General features: G+C 44.1%; 1 protein-coding gene across 3 annotated transcripts in view; it reads left to right on the forward strand.

The window, feature by feature from the left end:
- Positions 1-18528, forward strand: part of PIK3R6 (phosphoinositide-3-kinase regulatory subunit 6) — a 33784-nt gene extending 15256 nt beyond the window's left edge. The window contains exons 9-20 of one of the 3 annotated variants that reach the window (XM_066614820.1): positions 1471-1618; positions 2773-2865; positions 3548-4010; positions 4606-4717; positions 4838-4960; positions 5583-5693; positions 5829-5919; positions 7691-7761; positions 11076-11166; positions 12223-12293; positions 13818-13930; positions 15030-18528. In XM_066614820.1, the coding sequence (XP_066470917.1) occupies positions 1471-1618; positions 2773-2865; positions 3548-4010; positions 4606-4717; positions 4838-4960; positions 5583-5693; positions 5829-5919; positions 7691-7761; positions 11076-11166; positions 12223-12293; positions 13818-13930; positions 15030-15186 (1644 nt within the window). In that variant the 3' untranslated portion in view covers positions 15187-18528. The remainder of the gene's footprint in view (positions 1-1470; positions 1619-2772; positions 2866-3547; positions 4011-4605; positions 4718-4837; positions 4961-5582; positions 5694-5828; positions 5920-7690; positions 7762-11075; positions 11167-12222; positions 12294-13817; positions 13931-15029) is intronic. The other 2 variants (XM_066614822.1, XM_066614823.1) reach the window with 2 other exon arrangements.
- Positions 18529-23266: the final 4738 nt, after the last annotated feature.

The following is a 23266-nucleotide window of genomic DNA, read 5'->3' on the forward strand; positions in this document are numbered from 1 at the left end:
ACTATGACCTTTTTGAGATGTGGTGACCAGAACTGGAAACAATACTCCTGGTGTGACCTTACCATTGATCTGTACAACGGCATTATAATATTAGCCGTTTTGTTCTCAATACCCTTCCTAATGATCCCAAGCATAGAATTGGCCTTCTTCACTGCCGTTGCACATTGGGTCGACACTTTCTTCGACCTGTCTACCACCACCCCAAGATCTCTCTCCTGATCTATCACAGACAGCTCAGAACCCATTAGCCTATATGTGAAGTTTTGATTTTTTTTGCCCCAATGTGCATGACCTTACACTTACTGACATTGAAACGCATCTGCCATTTTGCTGCCCATTCTGCCAGTTTGGAGAGATCCTTCTGGAGCTTCTCACAATCACTTCTGGTCTTCACCACTTAGAAAAGTTTGGTGTCATCTGCAAACTTAGCCACCTCACTGCTCAACCCTGTCTCCAGGTTATTTATGAAGAGGTTGAAAAGCACCTGTCCCAGGACAGATCCTTGGGGCACACCGCTTTTCACCTCTCTCCATTGTGAAAATTGCCCATTGACACCCACTCCCGGTTTCCTGGTCTTCAGCCAGGTCTCAAGCCATGAGAGGACCTGCTCTCTAATTCCCTGACTGAAGTTTTTTCAGTAGCCTTTGGTGAGGGACCATGTCAAACGCCTTCTGAAAGTCCAGATATATAATGTCCACGATTTCTCCCGCATCCACATGCCTGTTGACCTTTTCAAAGAATTCTAAAAGGTTTGTGAGGCAAGACTTACCCTTACAGAAGCCATGCTGACTCTCCCTCAGCAAGGCCTGTTTGTCTGTGTAGATACACACAAAACAAAGATACACACAAAGCAGATACACACAAAACGAAGTCTTCCCGCCCCCCAGCAAATTCATCACTTTCCATCCCTTTCCAGAACCTTCCAGGTGTGCTGGTAACAAACTCAGGGCACAATCCTAACCAGGTCTACTCAGAAGTAAGTCCTATTTTGTGCAACGGGGCTTACTCTCAGGTAAGTGTGGTTAGGATTGCAGTCCCAGAGTGCTGGCAGCTGTTTTTTTGTTTTGTTTCTAGTGTATAATTATAACACCATCATCCCCATTTTGGGGGTAACTGAGGTGAGGTGATGTAATGAGGAGCTGTGGCCAATGGCCACAAGGATCAGCAGAGCTGCGGGCCAGAAAAGTTACAGAACCACTGCATTAACTCATTGTTCTCTTTCATGCAGAAATTCAATAATTGGTTTCTAGTTGTTTATAAAATTTTCACTATAAGAGCTTTTAGTGTTGCAAAATGGATTTCTGAGGGAAAACACAAAATGTTGCTATATAAGAAATGTATACTTTCTTATACGTATATTGCAGTTTTTGTATTATGGATAGCATTTGTTGGGGTGTGGGAAATCTACAAGTGGATGATTCCATTAACTTCATTCTGACTGCTATTCATTACTCCTTCTTTCTATGATAGGCAAAGCCCCTAGATGTCACAGAACACTGTTTTCAGCAAGTAGTGGCAGCCAATGAACATGCAGGAAGAGAGGCAAGGACAGAATACAGACAGTGTATTGAGGAACTGGAGAGAATCTACAGCACAGTGCTGAGCACTTCAGAGAAAAGTAAGTATGGCCCTAGAATACGGGCAGCCAAATCCTGAGCTGCCCACTGCGCCCAGACTTGGCAGCACCGAGGAGGGCTGCCGCCGAATCCAGTGCCTCCTGCGCTACTGCGGGAGGCTCCTCAGGAAAAGGGGAATTTCTCCCCTTCCCCCACGTAAGGTAAGCAGCCCCGCAATGGGGCTACTTACTTTACCGCAGAGAAAAGGCGCTTGTGGAGGGCACACAGCCCTCCACGAGCGCCCTGGATCCTGCGGAACTCAGCTCTGTGGGTCCTCTTCCTGCCCACCCCCTGGCATGCCTCCTCCCCACCCTCTCTCTCTGCCCCCACCAGCCTCCCCCTCCCCGGAACACCTCCTCGCCGCCCCCGTTCACACCCCCACCTGCCATTCCACAGCCTGGTGGTCCAGGAAACTGCGGAGCCGCAGAATCTGGGTGACTGTCCGGCGCTAGCCCAGCACCGGCTGGCACTGGGCTAACACCGGTGGGAGCCCAGTGGTGAGCCCTGCAAACGTGCCTTATGGCACATTTGCGACTGTGGTCAGCGGCATGGCTGTGTGCTGCCGACCACAGGATTGGGCTCTGAGATAATAAAAGAAGGTGCTAGTTCCTGAGTTTTTCCTGAGACTTTCTGGGCAGGTGCAATGTCCCTTCCTGTGGGCTAAGCTTCCTAGATTGCCTGGAGCCACAGTGTTTGGGCTTTGGCTCCCATAGTAGAGAAAACTAATAGTGTCCCATTTAATGAGGTCATTTGTATGGGAGCTGAAACAATGGAAAGTGCATTATGCATGCAAAGGATCAAGTCTTTGCTCTGTAGCTTGTCTACAATTGTTCCCTTGTATAGAGATTCACAGACCTTGGCACCAAAAAGGCTGACCCCCAAGGCCAGTTGTAAAGATCAAATAAGAATGTGCCTCTGCATAGATAAGAGACGAACTGGCAAAATAGGCCAAGTCTCAAATTATACACATTGGGCACATGGTTGCAAGAAGTGATATAACTTGCTGCTCCCATAGGAAGCATCCTGGGCTTTTTATACAACAATTAAGTGTGGCATGTCACTGCTCATGACACTTTGCTTGGCTGGCTTGCACTGTATACCCCACCATGGATTAACACCACCATGGGATTAACAACAAGCTCCCTATTCCTTGCAGATCTGGGGCAGACGTCAGTAGAAGAAAGTTCAGACATCCCTTTGCCCAACCCTAACATAAGCTTCCACTTATGGACAGATGTAGACCAGCTATGTGAGTATCTCATCTTGCATATTAAACATGGCTGAGAGCAATGAGCATGAACGTACACATTCCTGTATATTACCTGGAAGCAGTTTTCATTCTTTCCTTTCACTTCTGTGCCAGGGAAGCAAGTGGGATGACACAGGGAAAGCACAGTAGTCAGTCACAGGGCTGCCCCATATAGTTGTGCAGGTTGTGTACTAAACAAGGGTGCCACATCTAAGGGGGCATCATTCAGACCTCTGAATGAAGGGAAGGAGGAAGATACTGGCAGAATATCACTTCTGGTGGGAAGAAGCACTTTTTTTTTTTACTGTGCATAAAGGCACCATATGGGCTGGGGGTGACCCTGATCACTCACCACAGGCAAAGCATCTTTGGGCTTTATCTACAAACTCTTTGATAAACCATGTACAGGAGAACAGGGAAGCTGAGAATATTTAAGTCACAATGGAGTCATTCCATACATGAATTTAACTTACACAAATTCAACTGTACTCACTTGACCGAGAGAGAAATTTAAATAGTATGGGGGATTCTGCCTGCCATTCGACTCAATGAGCATATACCCCACGGTGAGCATAAAATGGGAGATGTGAATTGGCATGACACCACCCTGTGTCATGCCCTGGCCTGGACTTCATCTTTGTAGTGGTCTTCTGGAAATTTTATAGCCATCTCCTCATTTCAGGGAAGGAGCTGGTGCTGTTCATCCGTTCACCAAGTCAGTCCTGTGATCAGGATTCCCCGAGTCCAGAGCTGGATAACTTTGAGTTTCAAGAAGTGGGACCTGACTATGACTATTACGATGAGCAGACCCGCTTCTCTATACTATCCAACGACAGTGGGATCGAGCGAGATTTGCCCACATTAGGCGATGAAGTTCCACCTTCCTGCAGTGCTGATGCTGACCGCTCCCGCCTACAGAGGAAAGGTGGCATGAAAAAGAAGGGGTCTTCTTTGAATAGCATAGCCTTCCTACACAGTGGCTGCACTGGACAAGGTTCAACAACAGCTGGGAAACTGCACCGGAAATCTGGTGGGAGTATCATGGAGCCTATGGTGCCAATGAAAAGACTGCACACTGCTCGTGTCTTGGTGCTAGGTGATGACAGAGTTCTGGGGCGCCTTGCTCAAGCCTATTATTCCATGAGGTAAGTCATCATCATGATGAGTTCAAGAAGAGGCATTTTGTAGACAGTAATGGAAGAGGGTTTGGCAGCCTTTGGAACAGAGTTCACTCAGAGAGGTAGAACCATAATATCCCACTGGCATTTTGGAAGCCCTTTAGAACTCTGTGGAACCTTATAGAACTCTGTGGAAGCCCTTTAGAACTCTGTGGAACCTTATAGACATACTTTCATTAGAACAAGATGCTAGTAGGAGAACAGTAAGACAGGAGGTCACATTAAGAGAGCCCATGTGACTCCTAAGGTATTTTTAGTAGTCTAATGACAAATAGATAGCGGCCTTGGATATCTACAAAGAGGGAGAAATGCAGGATATACATTTCTTAACTAAGTAGATAATAAAGAAATAGAGGGAAGAGGTGAGGAGGATGCAGCCATGGAACTCTATGGAAATAGCAATATCCCTCTCCCCTCTAGCTAATGGCTGGAAATGTCCATCCTAAATTGGTGACTGCCAATATGCTGCATGCATGGGTCTCTGGGCATCCCATGCACAAGAAGATAAGAGATATTGGGGTGGCCTCATCATATATCCTGAAAGAGTTTTCTTGATTTCTAGGAAGCGGGAGAGCAGGCGTGCATTTCTGACACCAAGGCTCAAGGTTCTGTTTTACTACGTACCTGTTGTGGAGGAACCACCGGTAACTCCTTGCTCAGGGCCTTGCTTGAGGGTATGGGTAGTTTTCAGACCGTGCTGGGTCTCATCCTTTCTTGTCAGAATTCTGTACCTTGAGTGGGGATCCTACTCAGTGAACTGCTGAGTCCCTCCTGATGTGTTTCTTCTCTTCCAGGCATATGCTCTGCCAGACCAATCAGAACCTTGTGAGCTGGCTGCTTACCTTGGAAGAGCAGATCCATGGTACGAGAGCAACATTAACACCTTGTGTCACATGATCCCAAAGCTGGCCACAATGGTAGGAGAGCAGTCTTTCTGTCTACTTCTATTCCTTTCGAAAAGTAACAGGGCTTTCTAGTAAAAGGAACCAGCACTGCCTCCATTACTGACTGGCGGTTGGTTAAGGACATAAATTTTGGGGTAGGCAAAAGGGGGCCAAGCAGTGCCCCAGATCTATCCTTTTGTAATGGTCCTCCTAGCTACTGTTTTGAAAAGGCTATGGGGGTATGATTGGCTAACTGAGAAATACGTGAGTGTAGGGTTTGTGAATTTAATCAATGGCCTCTATCTCATCCCCAGAATCTGAGGACTGCATAAAATGTGCAGCAAAACGCTGTAGTTGTTAGGTACAAGAGTTTCCCCATTTTGCACCTAGATGGAAATCTAATTCTGTTAGCATTATTGTGCATGAAAGGCTAGTTACAACTTGCATTCAATTTTCCACCATCACTGAACTTTCTATTTAAGAAGGGCAGGCTGGAATGGCAAGAACTGAGACTCCCACTAGCTCTCATCTAGTGTGAAGAGTGAGGTATTTAAATGGGCGCCTTGCTTGTTCTGGGTCATCCTAGTTCATCTAGCAGGTGTGGGTAGCTATACAGACAGTTTGGACTGATACAAACATCTCATCTCTCATGCAGCCCTCTTCTCCAAGCAAAGCCACAGTCTCTGAACTGTTCATCATTGATGTGATTGCATACTATGTGCGTCTTGGCTTGCACCCGATCTTCTTCCAAATCTATGCAGTGAAGGTCAGTGCCCTCTTTCTGTTCTTTAACTACTGTGCCATCAGATTTAATAAAACATTATTTTTACAGTATATTCACTGGTAACATACTATCATCTAAGAAGGAATTATGCCCTGAAAGCCTCTTCTTGCCTTTCAGCTTCATTTCAATAACACTGCTTTGGAACCAATTGAGAACACCTTCCTCATTGAAATGAGTGTAACCCCTGAAGAATTCAGCCCCTCCCGAGGTCTGCTTCTCTCCTACCAGAGCTCTCTTCAAGTTTGTGCTTTTGTTCTGAATCCTATAACTTCTCCAGTTGGGAAAACCATTAATGTCCAAGTACATGAAAGGCTCTTGCCTCCTTTTGTTTTTTTAGCATAAGTCAGAAATCGCCAAACTGGGAGGCATGGCTACTTGGGGCTGTGCAGCAAATGTGCAGGGGCAGTGCAGGATGCTTGCCACTTGAGCTGCTCAGCAACAAGCACCTGACATGACACTGAAGACCTTAGAGAGGCTTTGCTCAGTGAGCAGAGCTCCATATGCAAGGTTTTTGCTGTCTGAAAAGCCCACCCGCCTGCCTCAAGCTTCTTACCTCCATTTCCAACGTCATGTTGGGTGCTTGGAACCCAGAAGTAGTTGGCTGTGATATTATTGCCACTTACTTCTGGGTGCCAACCCCCATGCCTGCAGCATTCAGGGTGGTGTGACAGAGGTAGGTTTGGGGACCACTGTGACTTGTGGTTGTTAAAGGTGTGCAAGAAAAAAGAATAATTTGTTTCATCTTAAAAATATTGGTTCAAATTCAATTCATTTTGCATTTGATTGGTTTGTTCATTTTATTTTATTTTTCCCATTCATTTTTGGCTGCATTCAAAGGGAGACCTAGCCAGACTTCTCCCTTCTGTATCTTTGTCATCTTTCAGCTGAATAGCATAACATTATCTACTACTAACCCCTAACCCTCAAGGCATTAAAAACACCAAATCTCAGAGCAACTTTTTTCCTTCATTTTGAAAATGAATGTGTTACAGGCATTGTGTGAAACTCAGACATTCTGTAGAATACCTGACAAACTATGAAAGAAGCTTATTTTTTATGTCCGTAGGTTTTCATGGCCAGCAACAATCCAACAATTCAACATATCCAGATGGGAAGACCATGGTGGTGTTAAAAGATTAAAATCCATGTGGTTAAAAAAGTCCAACGTTTCATAAGAACATAAGAACAGCCCCACTGGATCAGGCCATAGGCCCATCTAGTCCAGCTTCCTGTATCTCACAGCGGCCCACCAAATGCCCCAGGGAGCACACCAGATAAAATGTTTCATTCTGTAACATTTTCAGAACTCCATCAGGGAAACGAGCCTGGGTTGAACATCATGTGGACACGATCCAGGCACGTTTCCCTGATGGAGTTCTGAAAATGTTACAGAATGAAACATTGGACTTTTTTAACCACATGGATTTTAATCTTTTAACACCACCATGGTCTTCCCATCTGGATATGTTGAATTGTTGGAAGCTTATTTTGTTCTGACTATACATACTTTATCTAGGGATTGTATAGAATGGTATTCTATAAAATGCGTACCCTTTTGGGGGGACGGGGACAAAGTATAATAGACAATGTTGGATACTTTATTAACCAATTGAAACCTAAAACTATTAATGAACTGATATTAACAAACTGGTATCTGAAACTTAAACTAAATATATTCTGATGAACGCTGCATAATTTTAGTACAAGGAGGCCCCCATATCCACGAGTTCAGTTATTTGCTGATTGGGTCTGCCTCTCGAGGGCATGCCCCCTTCAGAGGCGAGGGGAGCTGGAGGGTTTCCCCAGGCCTCCCAATGCCTTATAATGTCACTTCCACTTTCTCAGTCAAACTGGAAGTCATATTTTTTTGCATTCAGAGCTCAGTCTGAGCCCAGCAGAGGCTGGGCGTCCGAATCCCCCAGGACAACAATAGTCCTGCCATCTCAGCTCACTGTAATTGATGGATCTCTCTCTTACAGAAAGTACACTGATGAAGAAGAAAGCAGTGACAGAAGTTCCTGGTGTAGATCTTACACTTGCATATAAAAAGGTGAGAATGTTAGAGAAATTACAAAAAGTGGATATTGGTATGCCTTGTTGCTACTGATTTTGTGGGAGAAAATGGTGAGATTTAAGTCCTATTTAGGCGCTCATCTCCCGGGGAGATGAACATATGATGACTTCTTTGTAGAGTGCCAATGATGGGCACGTTGTACCACCCCACACTCCCTATGATCAGCTGAACAGACAAATTCTGATTGTTGCATGGGTGGGGTGGGGCAGGACTAAGCACATGTGTCATCCATGCTCTCTCAAGGAAACAGATAGGTCTATAGACCTATCAGAAACCAGCATGGAATTCTGACAAAATATTTCACCCTGATAAATAGAGTTCAGAGGATTGGCAAAACTTGCAGTTTGCTTTCATCACTGGTCCAGAGGTCAGAAACCATGTAACTTTATTTTCCCATACTCACATGGTCCAAGCACTTGAATGTTCCGAAAGACAGGGCTTCTAGACAGATCATTTGGCCCTGCCCTGCATCTCCTCTTATCTCATGCATGGTCCAGAATAGTAGTTTTGCACCAGTGGTGGTCCTGGCCACTGTGATGCCCGGAGGCATGCCTGAAGGTGCTGCCCTTCCTTCTAAGGCCTCCGGGTGTGGGGCTTTAAACGTCACTTCTGATTTTCAGCCAAAAACCAGAAGTGATGTTTAAAGGCCCTCTGGAGGCCTTAAGAAGGTCTTCTGAGGGCCGGGAAGGCCATGCGCGACCTCGGAACACCTCTGGGGGAAAGCAGCAGGCATGGGCACCCTCAGGGCAGCATGGCTGGGGTGGCACCACTGCTCCCAGCTGTACCACCCGGGGTCACTTGCATCCATGGACCCCACCTAGGCCACTATCTTGCACATCTGAGCATTCTTTTCTTTTCTTTTTCCCATTGTTTACTGTACCACATTAAAGCTGCCACGTTAAAGGCATAAAATACAGTTCACAATAAGAAATTAGTACTGTTTCATAATGTAGTAACTGTAATTGTTAGACCATAAAGTTGAAACAAAAACATTACTTGATTAGAATATAGTACCAACATTTTTTAAAAAAAATAATCAAAATAAAGTGTAATTCCTACCTGCTCTTGTTTCCTAAATAATCCCATTTGAATTACCAGGAATTCCTGTAGTGCAGTGCTGTTTGGAGTAAGTAAATGCAGTGAGTCCCACTTGTGTAACTGTAGAACAATTATGCCTTCCATAGGGAACAACTTCCTGGTCCTAACTTCAACTTAAAAAGTGAAGCTTCTGTATCTCTTTTTCCATGTAGTCCCTAAACCCCTTTTCTAGTAACCTAGAACAGGGGTGTCCAAAGTTTTTGGCAGGAAGGCCACATCGTCTCTCTGACACTGTGTCGGGGGCCAGGGGAAAAAAAGAATTTACATTTCAAATTTGAATAAATTTACATATGTTTACATAAATGAATATATTAAAGATGAACTTATATGAATGAATGAAGGTCTTGCAATAGCTCAAGGCCTATAAAAGACCTTGCACAAAGCAAGGCTGGCCTTTCCTTTTCTGCTACTACTGCATCACAGATGTGAAACAGCAACCAGTGGAGGGAGCCCTCATCCTACAGCTCACGCAAGAGGTCAAACAGTTGCCCTCATGCTGAGAGCAGTTGCATCAGGCCAGTGTGGGCTCCAAGAAATCACCAGAGGGCCAGAGGCTCATTGAAGACTGGGAGCTCCCTGAGGGCTGCATTGAGAGGCCTCGAGGTCGCAAGTGGCCCCAGGGCCGGGGTTTGGGTACCCCTGATCTAGAACGTTTCCCAAAGACTCTCATAATCACCATCTGAAACTCACGATGCCACAATGGTAGAACTGCATGCTCTATGTCTACCATGTGTCACCAAGTCTACGCATCAGATCTCCTTTTGTAAAGCAGGGCCAGGATGGTGTGATTCCCAAAAGAAAAGTGGTGCGTTGGGCAACAGCACTTAGCCATCCCCTAGCCATTCCCTCACCTGCTGCTTTTCTCCACCAGCCTCCCTCGCTCCTCCACCCGAGCTGCTTTCTCCTCAGTCCAGGTTCCAGACCTAGTCTGTAATGAAAATGCAAATCTAGAATCTCTGCTGGGGGAAAAACAGCTGTGTCAAGGGGAGCTGGAGAAGAAAAGTGTTGGGCGAGGTCACATCTCCACTGAAAGCCTTCCCCTCCTAGCCCACTTTGCAAAGGAAAAGAAATGCAGTCAAGATGAAACATGTAGTTTCACCTTTGACCCAATCTGTAATTATTATTATTGTTAAGAATTATATTCCGCTTTTCAACTATAGTAGTTCACAAAGCTGTTAAGACAGTAAAATAAATAAATAAATTATAAACAATAACGGACAGCCCAATCCTGAGCTGCCCGGAGCACCCAGGCTCGGCGGCACAGAAAACTCCCGGGCTACCGCAGGAGCTGCCTCAGGAGAAAGGAACTTTTGTCCCCTTCTCCCAGGTAAGGTAAGCAGCCTAGCAATAGGGCTACTCACTTCATTGCTGACCAAAAGGTAGGTGGTAAGGTAAAGGCACTCGTGTAGGGCACACAACCCTGCACGAGTGCCTTGGATCCTACAGAGCAGAGCTCCGCAGACCCACCTCCCATCCCTCCCCCAGGCACGCCTCTAGCCCACCCCCTCCCTTTGTCACACCTCCCCGTCATGCCTCCCCCCACCATCTCTCTGCCTCCCAGCAGTCTCCCCCCTCCCTGGAATACCTCCTCCCCGTCCTTACACCTGCCTACCATGCCACGGCTCTGCAGTCCGGGAGAATGCTGAGCCACGGAAGCTGGGTGACTGCCCCGCGCTAGCCCAGCACTGGCCGGTGCTGAGCTAGCACGGGTGTGAGCCTGGCAGTGAGGCTTGCAAGCATGCCTTACAGCACGTTTGCGACAGTGCTCGGTGGCACAGAGCTGTGCTGCCAAGCACAGGATCGGGCTCTAAATTGTTTATTTCATGCTTTTTGTGCCCTCTTGTTCTAGGATTACATTTTTCCTATTATTGTTTATAATTTTCCAGTTATTGAATAAGCTACTAAGGGAAATGATTTGAATGTATGCCATAACTGAACAGTTTCACTGTCTCAAGCCTGAATTAGAGCCAGAAGGTTGAAATTTAGAAATTATTTTCTTAAGACGGGTTGACGCCTTTATTTTTGCAATGAGCCCAGTCTGGATCAGAGACCAGGCCATTATCTTTTCCCTCTCAATTCACCATTAAGCAACAAGTGGTTTCTACAGGTGCCTGGTCCATTGTTTCCATTAAGGGCTACTGTATTCATTGCCATGAAACAGAATGGTGACAGCAAGAATTTTTTCTGTCTAGGTTTTGCTCAGTAACCGTGAGAAGGAGGAGGCAGTTTCTTTGCGCTCCACAGGCCTGATTATGAAAGCCATTCCCTCAAGTAAGACCGAAGGTAAAGACATGAGGTGGAGGTAGAAAGCATCTCTGTTTGCTGTGTTTCCAATGTTGTAGCATTTAGTGATTAGGAGCACTGCTGACCCTCTACACAGAACTTCCCTAGACATGGTTCTCCTGACTGAGCAACTTGCTGCATCAAGTAACCACATAGACTTCCTCAATTTTGTTCACTTAAAGAAAGATGGAAGTCTTTCTTGCCCTGCTTCACTGTACTTGCCTAATCTTGTAACTGGCCACATCTGCCTCAAGTCCATTTGCTTCTCACCTGCCTGAGCCAGAACCACCTTCTGCTGCCAGCTGGCCTGTTCTGGAGCTTAGCAAAGACTTGATATTGCTCTGGGGAGATGGTCCCACATAATATTCTAGATTCCAAGCCAATCAGTGCTTTGCGCATTTGCTTCAGATTTCAATTGGCAGAGTTTATTCCCCCTAAACTTGGTCCTTGAGAGAAGATTGCATGTGACAATAACCATGCCTTGAAAGCTTTTCAGAGCAGGGAGGTTTCTGTTTATATGTATGCCTATATGCGTTCTAAGAGATGCAGTGAAGGAGTGCTAAGTTGGTAAATTAGTTTTTCTTTTTTTAAAAGTCACAAATAGGCATGAGAAGAATTGTATTGGTTATCACATCCAATAGATGCCAATGAAATGTAAGCAACCGCATTATGGGGAGTGTACACACACACTTTCTCTTTTCTCAGCAATTTTGAGACCTGAGAAATTGAGATATCCCTGTAGCAGAATTGCTTCCTTGAGAAACATTTCAGTTCCCCACAACAATGGAGTCAGAACTGTGCAATTATTTCATATCCTTTGCGCTCATCTTGAAAGTGAAAAGATTGGAGTGAATTTGGCCTTATGGTATGTCTTAGCAAAGGCATTTAATGCACTACACTGTGTTCTAGAGCCCACTTTGGCTGCTATTGGGAACTATGTCAGGCATGCTTATGTAGCAAAAATCTGGGGCAATGTACTGTCATTGGGCAGGGTCAAGTCAAAGGAAGGGAATAACATTGAGTTGTTTCTTCAATGTCTCATTATTATTCTACCAGATCTGGTGTGCTTAAATGTGAATATTGCTGAAGTCATAAAAACAACAAACCTCTCAGGACGATCATATTCTGTAAGTAGGATTTTGATTCTTCACAGTTAGCATCTTAGTGATGATGATTAACACTTGCAGGGTAAAACTGGTCTCTCAAGCAAGTAGAAAATTGGAGAAAATCATACATTATGAACACTTCAGTGAAATTTATAAATCCACTGCACGTACAGGATAGGTTTTGGAGCAATTCTAAATGTTTTGTGAAGTAAAAAAAATCAGCAATCCTGGATCCATTATTGTGTAATTGTTGAGCCTGATCATAAGGACTGTAATTTCTTTTATTTCATTTTTTTCTGCTGACCTAGGGCCCAATCCTATCCAATTTTCCAGTGCTGGTGCTGCTGTGCCTATGGGATATGCACTGCTTCCTGTGTTGGGGAGGCAGTCTTGGAGGCCTCCTCAAGGTACGGGAACATTGTTTGGAACATTCCCACATTTGTTCCCGTACCTTGGGTTTGCATTGTGGCTGCACTGGTGCTGGAAAGTTGGATAGGATTGGGCCCCTAGTGGTTTATCTGTCCAGTGGATATGTCTTGCTAAAAGTGGATAGTTAATTCTAATTCCAACAAAAACATATCTTTTTGAGAAAACGTTCACAAATATGTGCAAATTGCAGACTATGTTTACGATTACTATGTAATTACCTAATTTACTGTCACCACCACTTTATCAGCAGATCACCAGACATCTGTTTGATCCTTTACAATGATACATCACAAAGTCTTAAAACTGGGTTTTTACAGTTGAAGGCAATTTCATTCAGCAATCTTAACAAAGTATTGAACACAGTATTTATAGAGAGTATCACTGACCTTAAATCACTTCAAACTGCCTACATGTGACTTGGGTGTGTTATACCTGCACTATCAGTTTTGCAAGCCTGGCTTTCCTAGAGCAAAAACTGATATGTTAGCTCTTGGGTTTGAAAACTGCCAGTTTGGGGAATAAACACAGGATACGTATGTACTGGAAATTAAAACTGTTCAGCGGCCTTGATGATGGCTGGTTGCCCTTTGATTCCATTAGCCAGCACTTTCTGCTGCTAAAGTGATTTGGTGATGGACTCTCAGCAGATGCAGTACAGCTAGTTTGCCACAGATCATGCTGCTTAAAAAGAGTTGAATAATATCAGCTGAACTGTCAGCATGTGTTACTGTTTCAGTTATATTTTTTTCCTCTTGATAATTGGTCAAGGCTTTTAGAAAGTCAGTCTTTATCTTGGTGCAGCTGGAATGTTGTTGATGTCATTACTCTTCCAACATGCATTTATGAAAAATGTCATATTGGCAAAGGCAAAGAAATTCCCTTGCTCCCCCCACCCTGATCTTGAGGGTTCTCAAGAGTGGAATTTCTCCTGCAACTACCCGCCATGAGCACTATGCTGTAACAAGTCTGGTTTTCTTTTGCTAAGCAGAGACAAGACTTGTGGTACTGATTTTGTGTGTTTTGTAAAAGATCCATAGTCATTACACACATACTATATCAGTTGCTTGGATCCAGCCTCTTGGATGAGAGTTTTTCTAAGTAGAGTTTTTGTTTCAGTTAGTGGCAAACAAAATCCGAACACGCGACATCAATATCAGAAGCACAGAACAAAGGACCTTCACTGTGTGCCTGGACAAAGACTCCAAACGAGTCTACAAGAATGTGATAAGGTATGGCTCCTCCCATTAGTTCCTTCCTTCCCTTTCTGATGCCAGTTAGTGAGACATGCTTAAGCTAAGGAGTCACTGTCATAGCATTGCTCAGTTGAGAACCTCATTGCTACATCAGCATTGGATTTCTGCTTTAATCAGTGTTTCCTTTTTAACCCTGTTGGCTCCCTATTTCTTCCCATACACCATAATGCGTGAGCTGTTCTATGCACTGCTGCCAGTTTCTCTGAACATCTCTCCATAACATTCTCTCTATAGCCCATAGTCTGCACTTTCTTTTCTACCTCTACAGCATCACAGGTCTATACCCCATCTCTTTATGCCTTCTGTTTCTGTTTGCCTTACTCACAGGTATGACCTCAGATCCATTTCTCAGTTATCCTTTTCCCCCTCTGTTAGCTCTGTGGTCCAGTTTCCCACTTTACCAATCTCTCTTCAACTTTCTCTAAAACTTATCACACACAAGTCTCTCTGCAACTTCACCTCTCATCTACCCACAGGTCTCTCTCTGCACCTCCTGTTACCCCCACCACCCACTCATTCCCCACAAACCCCTTTCCTTTATGTACTCCATAGCACTCTCTCCTGTCTACACCAGGGGTGTCCAAAGTTTTTGGCAGGAGGGCCACATTATCTCTCTGACAGTGTGTCAAGGGCCGGGAAAAAAAGAATTAATTTATATAAATTAATATATTAAGAGATGGAACTTATGAATGACTGAAGGTCTCACAGTAGCCCCAGGCCTATAAAAGGCCTTGTGCAAAGCAAAGCTGGCCTTTCCTTTGCTGCCGTTGCTGCATCACAGATGTGAAACACCAAGCAGCGGAGGGAGCCCTTGGCCTGCAGCTCACACGAGAGGTCAAACAGTTGGCCCTCGCACTGAGAGCAGTTGTATTAGACCAGCGTGGTCTCTGGTGGGCCTGTCAGTGGAGACAGGGCTCCCTGCGGGCCAGATTGGTGGTCCCTGAGGGCCACAAACTGCCCCCAGGCTGGGGTTTGGGCACCCTTGGTCTACACCATCAAGGTTTGGGCATTCCCATGCCCCTCTATCTTTTCATTAACAAAGAATGACCTTTCTTAATTCTTATTTTTTTCACAGTATTGAAGTGTCTCCATGTCTAGAACCTAGCTACTGTTTGCAAAAGACACAGACTAGGCGGACCAGCTTCCACGAAGAGGAAGATGTAGGACTGGCCAAATACTTACCTAAATCTTTATTGCTACCCATCAACACTTTTGCAGGCATTATTCAATGAGTAAAGTAACAGTCCTATTGAAACCCAACATAAAGGGCTCAAGGTGAAAACGAAAAAAGCAAGAGAACATTGCCAACACAGTATTTCCAGTCTGTGGCAAGAAATAAAGCCTAGCCCAGCTCGGGTAAACTGTAAGGTGCTACAATTGCAGAAGATAAACTGCAAGTGTAGCTGTAAGAGGAAGGGATAAGTGATGGTGTTTTTGGGCTTCTATGTCATTCTTTCACACTCTTTTGCATAATAAGCTCAGGAAATGTCAGGAATGAAATTTTCCATGTATTTTGTTACATCAGCAATAGGAGGAGATAGTTTTGTCTTACCACTTGCATAACAAATGAAAGAACTAATGTTAAATACATTTTCATTAAAATGACTTCTCAGGGACCTGGTTAAAAGTTACACTTCTTTTAGTAAAGTGTTATCTGGTTGCTTCCAGGAGGCTTTCTGAGGCCCCCAGAGGTATTGGAGAGGCACTTCCGGTTTTACGAGTATCGGCACATCTCTGACACCTCTGAGGGACTTTCTGAGGTCTGCAGAGGCTGAGCAGAGCCTCAGAAAGCCTCCAAATATGCCAGAAGACACTTCCAATTGGGTCTGGAGGTCAGGTAAGCCCCAACCCACGAATTCACTTTCTGTGCATTTTGGCATCCATGTGGGTTCCAGGAACAGAACCTTCACAGGTACCGAGGTCAGGCTGTATTACAGTTTGCACTATACTGGCATTCACACGTTTAATTATACTGGCATTGTTTCATGCTCTATGATTGATTTGTGACTTGTGATTTGTGACCACCACTAGAGAAATTGCATATCTCCCATCAGTTGTCTTTTATACTTCTCCTCTAGTTTTTAAACTGGAATTTGCTAAAAGGTTGGGCCAGTTTGAAGATCATCCTGTGGAAATTTTGTCATATAACTCACATCAGCTGAGTGGCTTCAGTCTGGCATTCTGAATAGAATAATCCTATTTTGCAATGACTGTGCAGTTCCTTCACTGGTTGGCTGCTAGTTTGTTTGGGGACTTCACTGCATTATCTCTGCTTCCCTAAAACATCTTCCTATGAAATCAAGGGTTGAACTCTTCTAGTAAAATAATATATAGAGTAATGATCAAACAAGTCTTTCTGCATAAAATGATCCCCTCATACACTAAGGAGGGACAAGGAAAACAGTTTGACTAAGGTCATAACACAACCCAAACATTCTGACCATGGTCATAACACAACTGCTTTAGCTATACTTCAATTTTTTCCCCTCGATACATAAGAGAGTATGAATTTAACCATATAAGAGATTTTTTCTTCCATTGTGATGCACTCTGAATATTCCACAAGTTGTGAGAAATGCAGTGTTGTCATGTCTGAAAGTCATTTGCACAACTCCTACTTAAACATCTCTATGCTTTAAATATTTGATTGAACAGTATTTTGGGCCATTATGAACTTATTTTCCAGAGCTGCCCACCTGGTGGCATGCCAATCTATTTGCAAAGCATGAGGTGATAATTTTGCCTTTGGTGAAGATGCTGTTGATTTGCCTGTGTGCTCTAGTTTGTACCCTAATCTCAAAAGCTGCAAGGAATCTCCATAAACTAACTTGGTAGTTTCCCAGCATTTTCTGCACTTTGCCTTTATAGTCATCTCTCTTTGTGATGACCAAATAAGCTGGCATATTGCAAAATGAGCTTTGGGGAGTACAGTCAGCTCTCTTTATATGCGAATTCGCTATCTGCAAATTCGCTTTTCTGCGAGGGGCAGAATTGCCAGCTACCTCTCATTATCTGTGACTCTGTTCTAGTAATCTGTGAGATGGAGCCAGTTACACTCCTTGTTTTTTAGAAAGTTGTCTGGATTGGGTCGGTTTTCTGCATCAAACAGGCATTGGTATTAGCCTTTAGAGAATCGTTGGACACATTTGTGTCCGCTTCCAGACTTCTCCACCATATTGAGGACTCCAGCTGAACCTTCACAACTCTGGCAGTGATGACAGGCAGATGATGAGAGATCTCTGCAAGGCTATCTGAGGTCTGTGCTGGGGCTGAGGCAAGCCCAGGGAAGGAGCCAAGAGACAGGTGGACATAGAGGATGGGTGAAGCAATCCCCTCCCTACTGTTGAACTCTTAGGCCTTGTTGTTAGGCCAGCAACCTTCAATGAGTCAAGGAATAGCTAGCATAGAGAAATCCCATTGCCACAACCTTCAATGCATCAAGGGATGCAAACATAGAGGAGGAAGCATCAGATGTTTGGAGATGTTGATGAGCCCTAATCACCCAGCCCTTCAATCTTAACCTGAAATCTAAGATCCCAGTTCATAAAGTTCAGACTTCATACTAAAGAGAGTCTCCTGGAACCTAATTCCATTTCCGCATAGGCTCCATGATTCAGTATCCGTTAATTCACTAGATTTTCCAGGAAACTAACCCTAGTAGATAATGAGAACTGATATTAGTAGGGTATTTCCCTACTGTTAGGGGTAGGGGTGGCAGTGGGCAGAGGAAGATAGGTAAATGGGAAGCTTAGCTCTCTATTTCATCAGATGTGTATGTCTGTCTTTGCATCATCACTGTGTTTTGCATTCCCTTTATCTTTAGTCCTCACCTTGTTTACTTGCTATGTATTTTCTAATGTACCTTACTCAGTGTGCATTTCTATATCTACCATTACATGTTATCTGATGTAATGGCCTGTAGTCCTTCACAGCTCTTGTCACAATACACTGGTTAGTTTGTAGGGTTTTGTGAAACTTGGTCAGCTTTTGGCTACAGACCAACATTCTACTCTTTTGCAATGGAGGACAGACAGCAGCCTGAGGATGTAACCAGTGTTCAGTAAGTCACCCACATTTCAAGAGCAGAGCACAGGATGCACACAGTGGGATGTTTTGCACAGCAAAGCATTCAGATTTCTCAGCAGAAACAGTACTTCCATTTCAGTTGCCTGCTGTCTGAACATCAACAACTGACAAACAGGGCCATAAGGCTTTTTGCAAGGGAAAGCATTAAGGGCAGAGGGATGCTGGAATGTAGAAAGGGGATATGTGCTGCAGATGGGAAAATCATAAAAGTGGTCAGTCAGTGCCTTATAGAGTCATGGGTATTATTGATACTCCATGACCTGCTTTATAAGACAGTGCCTTTTATTTCTTTATCCTTTTTACAAATCTCCTATCTGCAACAAAGCTTTCTTTAATTAATTCTCCCAGCATGGTGCTGCAGTTAGATGTTTACAAACCCCACAAGGTATGCAAATACTTTGAACTGTGTTTTGGCTATATCTGTATTAAAAAAAACATGTACATTATGTAAATGAATTATAAATTATTTGTATAGAGGTAATGAGATGTCAGAAAGCAAAATCATTTTAATTTCATTAAATAATTTCAAAAGCTCTTTGATATCATGTGTGTCTGAATGCTGAATGGGTAAGGATGGTAGCCTGAATAGGTCATTTATCAAAGCAATTGTTCTTTTGTGCCTTCTATCCTTGTTGTGAGATTATATGCCCTACTGCAGAGGTTTTCAGACTGGGGCATCACGAGGTTGTCAGACTGAGGGCCCTGGCCTCCGCAGGAATTACTGCAGGCTTCAAACTCCAGGAGAGTTTGAAAATCGCAGCCCTACTGAATAGAACAGTTCATTTGTGCAATTCCTGCAATGTATGCATTTAAGCACAGAGGTTAAGACCATGCAGCTTCCAACAGATCTAATGTTAAAAATAGTTTTGGTTTCCAAGATGGATAGGGGTGGTATAGCTCGGAAGATGATATGCAGAAAGATACTTAGCACATTGTATGCAAACATTTCTGGACGATAGGAGAAGAATGTATCGAGAGAATTTAAGCATTCAGTCATGGCAGCATTATGGAAGAAAGAACATAAGAACAGCCCCACTGGATCAGGCCATAGGCCCATCTAGTCCAGCTTCCTGTATCTCACAGCAGCCCACCAAGTGCCCCAGGGAGCACGCCAGATAACAAGAGACCTCATCCTGGTGCCCTCCCTTGCATCTGGCCTTCTGACATAGCCCATTTCTAAAATCAGGAGGTTGCACATACACATCATGGCTTGTAACCCATAATGGATTTTTCTCCAGAAACTTCTCCAATCCCCTTTTAAAGGCATCCAGGCCAGATGCTGTCACCACATCCTGTGGCAAGGACTTCCACAGACTGACCACACACTGAGTAAAAAAAATATTTTCTTTTGTCTGTCCTAACCCTCCCAACACTCAATTTGAGTGGATGTCCCCTGGTTCTGGTATTATGTGAGAGTGTAAAGAGCATCTCTCTATCCACTTTATCCTTCCCATGCATAATTTTGTATGTCTCAATCATGTCCCCTCTCAGACGCCTCTTTTCTAGGCTGAAGAGGCCCAAACACCGTAGTCTTTCGTAAGGAAGGTGCCCCAGCCTAGTAATCTTCTTAGTCACTCTCTTTTGCACCTTTTCCATTTCCACTATGTCCTTTTTGAGATGCGGCGACCAGAACTGGACACAGTACTCCAGGTGTGGCCTTACCATTGATTTGTACAATGGCATTATAATACTAGCCGTTTTGTTCTCAATACCTTTTCTAATGATCCCAAGCATAGAATTGGCCTTCTTAACTGCCGCCGCACACTAGGTCGACACTTTCATCAATCTGTCCATCACCACCCCACGATCTCTCTCCTGATCTGTCACAGACAGCTCAGAACCCATTAGCCTATATGTGAAGTTTTGATTTTTTGCCCCAATGTGCATGACTTTACACTTACTTATACTGAAACACATCTTTAGGTGCTTTATGGTCTAGAATTTGAATCAGACTGTGTTATTTTCAACTGATCCCTGGGGGCTGGGGGATAAGAACAGGCCCTGAGTTTGGCTGTACTTGTCCTAAGAGGCGACTAAACAGCCACCAGGTAGATAGGACTCGTGAGCCTGGGAAGGCAGCTCATCTGAGAGAAGGAAATCTCTGATCCCAAACCCTCCACTGCCTTCTGGCTACATCCAGTTATGGGAAAGGCTTCAGGAATCAACCTCGAGGCAAAATCCGGAGCCGGAGTCCCTGAGGCAATTCATGGCTGAACACAGTTATGTTCTGGCAACTCCTGTGATGCTGCTGGAACCAACCGTATTGGCTTCTGCCTTTCCATTGGACCATTTCAGCAACATGGAGAGGGGGGATTTGCTGCATGGGTAACAGTCTATCCTCCATATCTACTTTACCCAGGCTTCACGCACTGGAGAGGACACTCTGTTCCAGAACCACCATTCAGAGTGTGACACCATAGTCTTCCGAGACTGAAGGATGCCAACAAAATATTTTCAACAAAAAAGCCCTGTGGAATCCTGATACAGTATTCTCTACTCCTTCTTACTTAATGGTAGCCCACAGTATGTTTTGACAAACTTGAAAGTTCACTAGCACTTGAAAGGTGTTGCTCCCTAGGTGGATCTGATCTGTCCCCAGTCCCCACAGCAATTAAATTCATAATACATATGGTATCAAATGCTGCTAAAGTAGGGCAAATATCTGAGTACCCTCAAAATTAACAGCTAGTCCTCCCTACCTCCTAAAACTATCCAACATAATAGTACTGTACTCAGTCCAATTGTAACCTTGATTATTCAGAGATGACTAGTTGCAGTGGGCCATACTTCCAAGTAATTATGCTTAGGACTGTAATCTTAAAATCTGATGCCTCATAACTAGAGGTGTTTGAAAACTGTTATTTTACTCAAAGTAAGCTCATTATGTTTCGTAAAATTTAGCTTGTAGTCCTACCTTACTCACTGAAAACAAACATCTCTACTCACAACAGAGCTGTAAGAAAACAGCCAAGGCAGGTGGGTATTTTATATTATGTTCTACAAGTATCTAGATTGCACTTTTGCTAACTGCTCCAAGGCTACTTGAAGATCATGCATACCGGACAGGAAACTAATATACTGTATACTAATTATGTGTAGATTACACTACAATAACTAATTTAAACTATGCAGAGTGAGGTGATAACACTCAGGATAGCCTCACTTCAGATTAGAGTTGTGGAGTCATATTCTGTAATGCTCCACTATGCAACAAAAAAAAAAAAAGAGCTCATTCCATGTAGTAAATGAGTACCTGTACACTGAAAGTTTAGTGCAGACCTCTCCCTGATTTGCTCGATTTACTGCTCACAATACAGGCGTGCCCCCATATCTGCAAGGGGTTCTGTTCCAGAATCTGTGAAATTTGTTATGTGAATCAGTGGATATGGGGAGATGCCCTACACCCACCAGCCAGAGGCACGTGCATCCGCCCATGAACTCTGCCAGGCTTAGAATAACTTAAAACAGCGCCCCTTGCCTCTGGGGGTGGGGTGTGGGGGGCCTACCTGCATCCACAGATGAATAAACCCAAGGATATGGGGCCTATGTATGCTTTTTGCAATGGAAAATATTAATAAAATAGGACTTCCCCATTAAGGGGAACAGTTCAGAATTTTACCATCTTATTGTGCATAATGTATACATTTGTATATACTTGGCTAATACAAACCACCTGCATAGTTCTTTATCAATGGATAACTAAGCAGTCTCTGAAAAAAGAGATGCTTCCTTCCTAGGCAATACTAAGCCTAACATATCTTCTCATTGAAAGGATGCAAAGAGAACTCTGAAAATGAGTTTTAAATATCCTGGGAGGATATTCAGGTGTCATTGTGGTTCTTATCAGCTGTGTTCTACAGAACGAAAAATCTGCAAATTACTAATTTCAATGCGAGATCACTTGTCTTGTGTCTGTTTCTTTTCATGCCAGCTGCCTCCGTATTTCATGAGCTGAAAGGAGAGACCCTCAGGGGGTATGGGGGGGTGGCTGGGGGAAAGGGGGTAGGCTTTATCATTTCAGTAGAATTTATAATTGTTTTGGAACCTGAATACTTTTTTTCTTAAAGGGTGGTGATGTAACAACACTTTCAGAGGTAAACAGCCACTTGATGAAGGTAATTTTCAGTGGGTAAAAATGGCATAGGGACAAAATAAACTCCATTCATACCCCAGTCCCAATCTGGAATGTATCTCCACCCTGTGGCAATTTAAAAAGATACACACAGGAGATGATCACACGTATAATGCCTCACTTAATTTAATGCCTCAGTAACCATGTCAATGAACTTAGAATTCCATGTAAACCTTTTCTGGAGAAGTCTTGTATCTAGAAGGAAAACGTTGCAAGATTTCTTTAGTAGTCTCAATAAACATCTTTCATTTTATTGTTCAATGCAGTACACACTGTATAGCATGATAGATCTGCTCACCTTCAAGGAATGTATAGGAGCTCCGGGATACAGCTGCAGAAGTCAGTTTTGATACAAAAAGAATACTTTCTATTCTAGTGTGAGACTAAATATGATAATGCTTATTTTGTATAATGATTTTCTATATTTAAATATTTTAGAGAGACTTAGGAGTGTGATTGGTTTTCTGTATCTAACTGCTGATGCCACATGGGCATCCCCTGGACTCTGCAGTGGGAAGTCCAGCAGACCTGGGCTTCAAAGACTATTCCAGCCGTTGCATCCTCCCCTCACTCTATTTCACCCCACACTTTGGGAAGGGGCCCAAAAGAAACTGTACCCCCAGATAAAATTCCTTTTAGAGGCCCTGCGCTTGCCGTGAAGGAGTGCATAGGAGCTCAGGGCTACAACTGCGGGGGCTACAGCAGCTGCAGAAGTATGTTTTGGTGCAAAAAGGACACTTTCCATTGTAGTGTGAGCCTAAATACGACTATGCTAATTTCCTGCAATGCTTTTCTATACTTAAAAGATTTTAGGAGCGCGTTTGGCTTTCCATAGTACTGTATCTAGCCACACACTGCACAGACAGGGAGACCTGGGCTGTGTATCAGGGACGTGCGATGGGTGGGGAGGCAGGGGAGGCACAGCCTTCCCACCAGAGTCCTTTAAAAAGCACCACTGCCGACCCAGATGTGGAGTGGATGCATTGGGTGCCTCACGTGGTGGAGGCGCCTCTGCACGTGGGTTGTGGGTGCTTGGGCGCCTCACACGGTGGTGGCGGTGCTTTTTGAAGGACTCCGGTGGGGAGGCTCTGCCT

The sequence above is a fragment of the Tiliqua scincoides genome, chromosome 2 (genome assembly GCF_035046505.1).
Source record: "Tiliqua scincoides isolate rTilSci1 chromosome 2, rTilSci1.hap2, whole genome shotgun sequence".
Lineage (NCBI taxonomy): Eukaryota > Metazoa > Chordata > Lepidosauria > Squamata > Scincidae > Tiliqua > Tiliqua scincoides.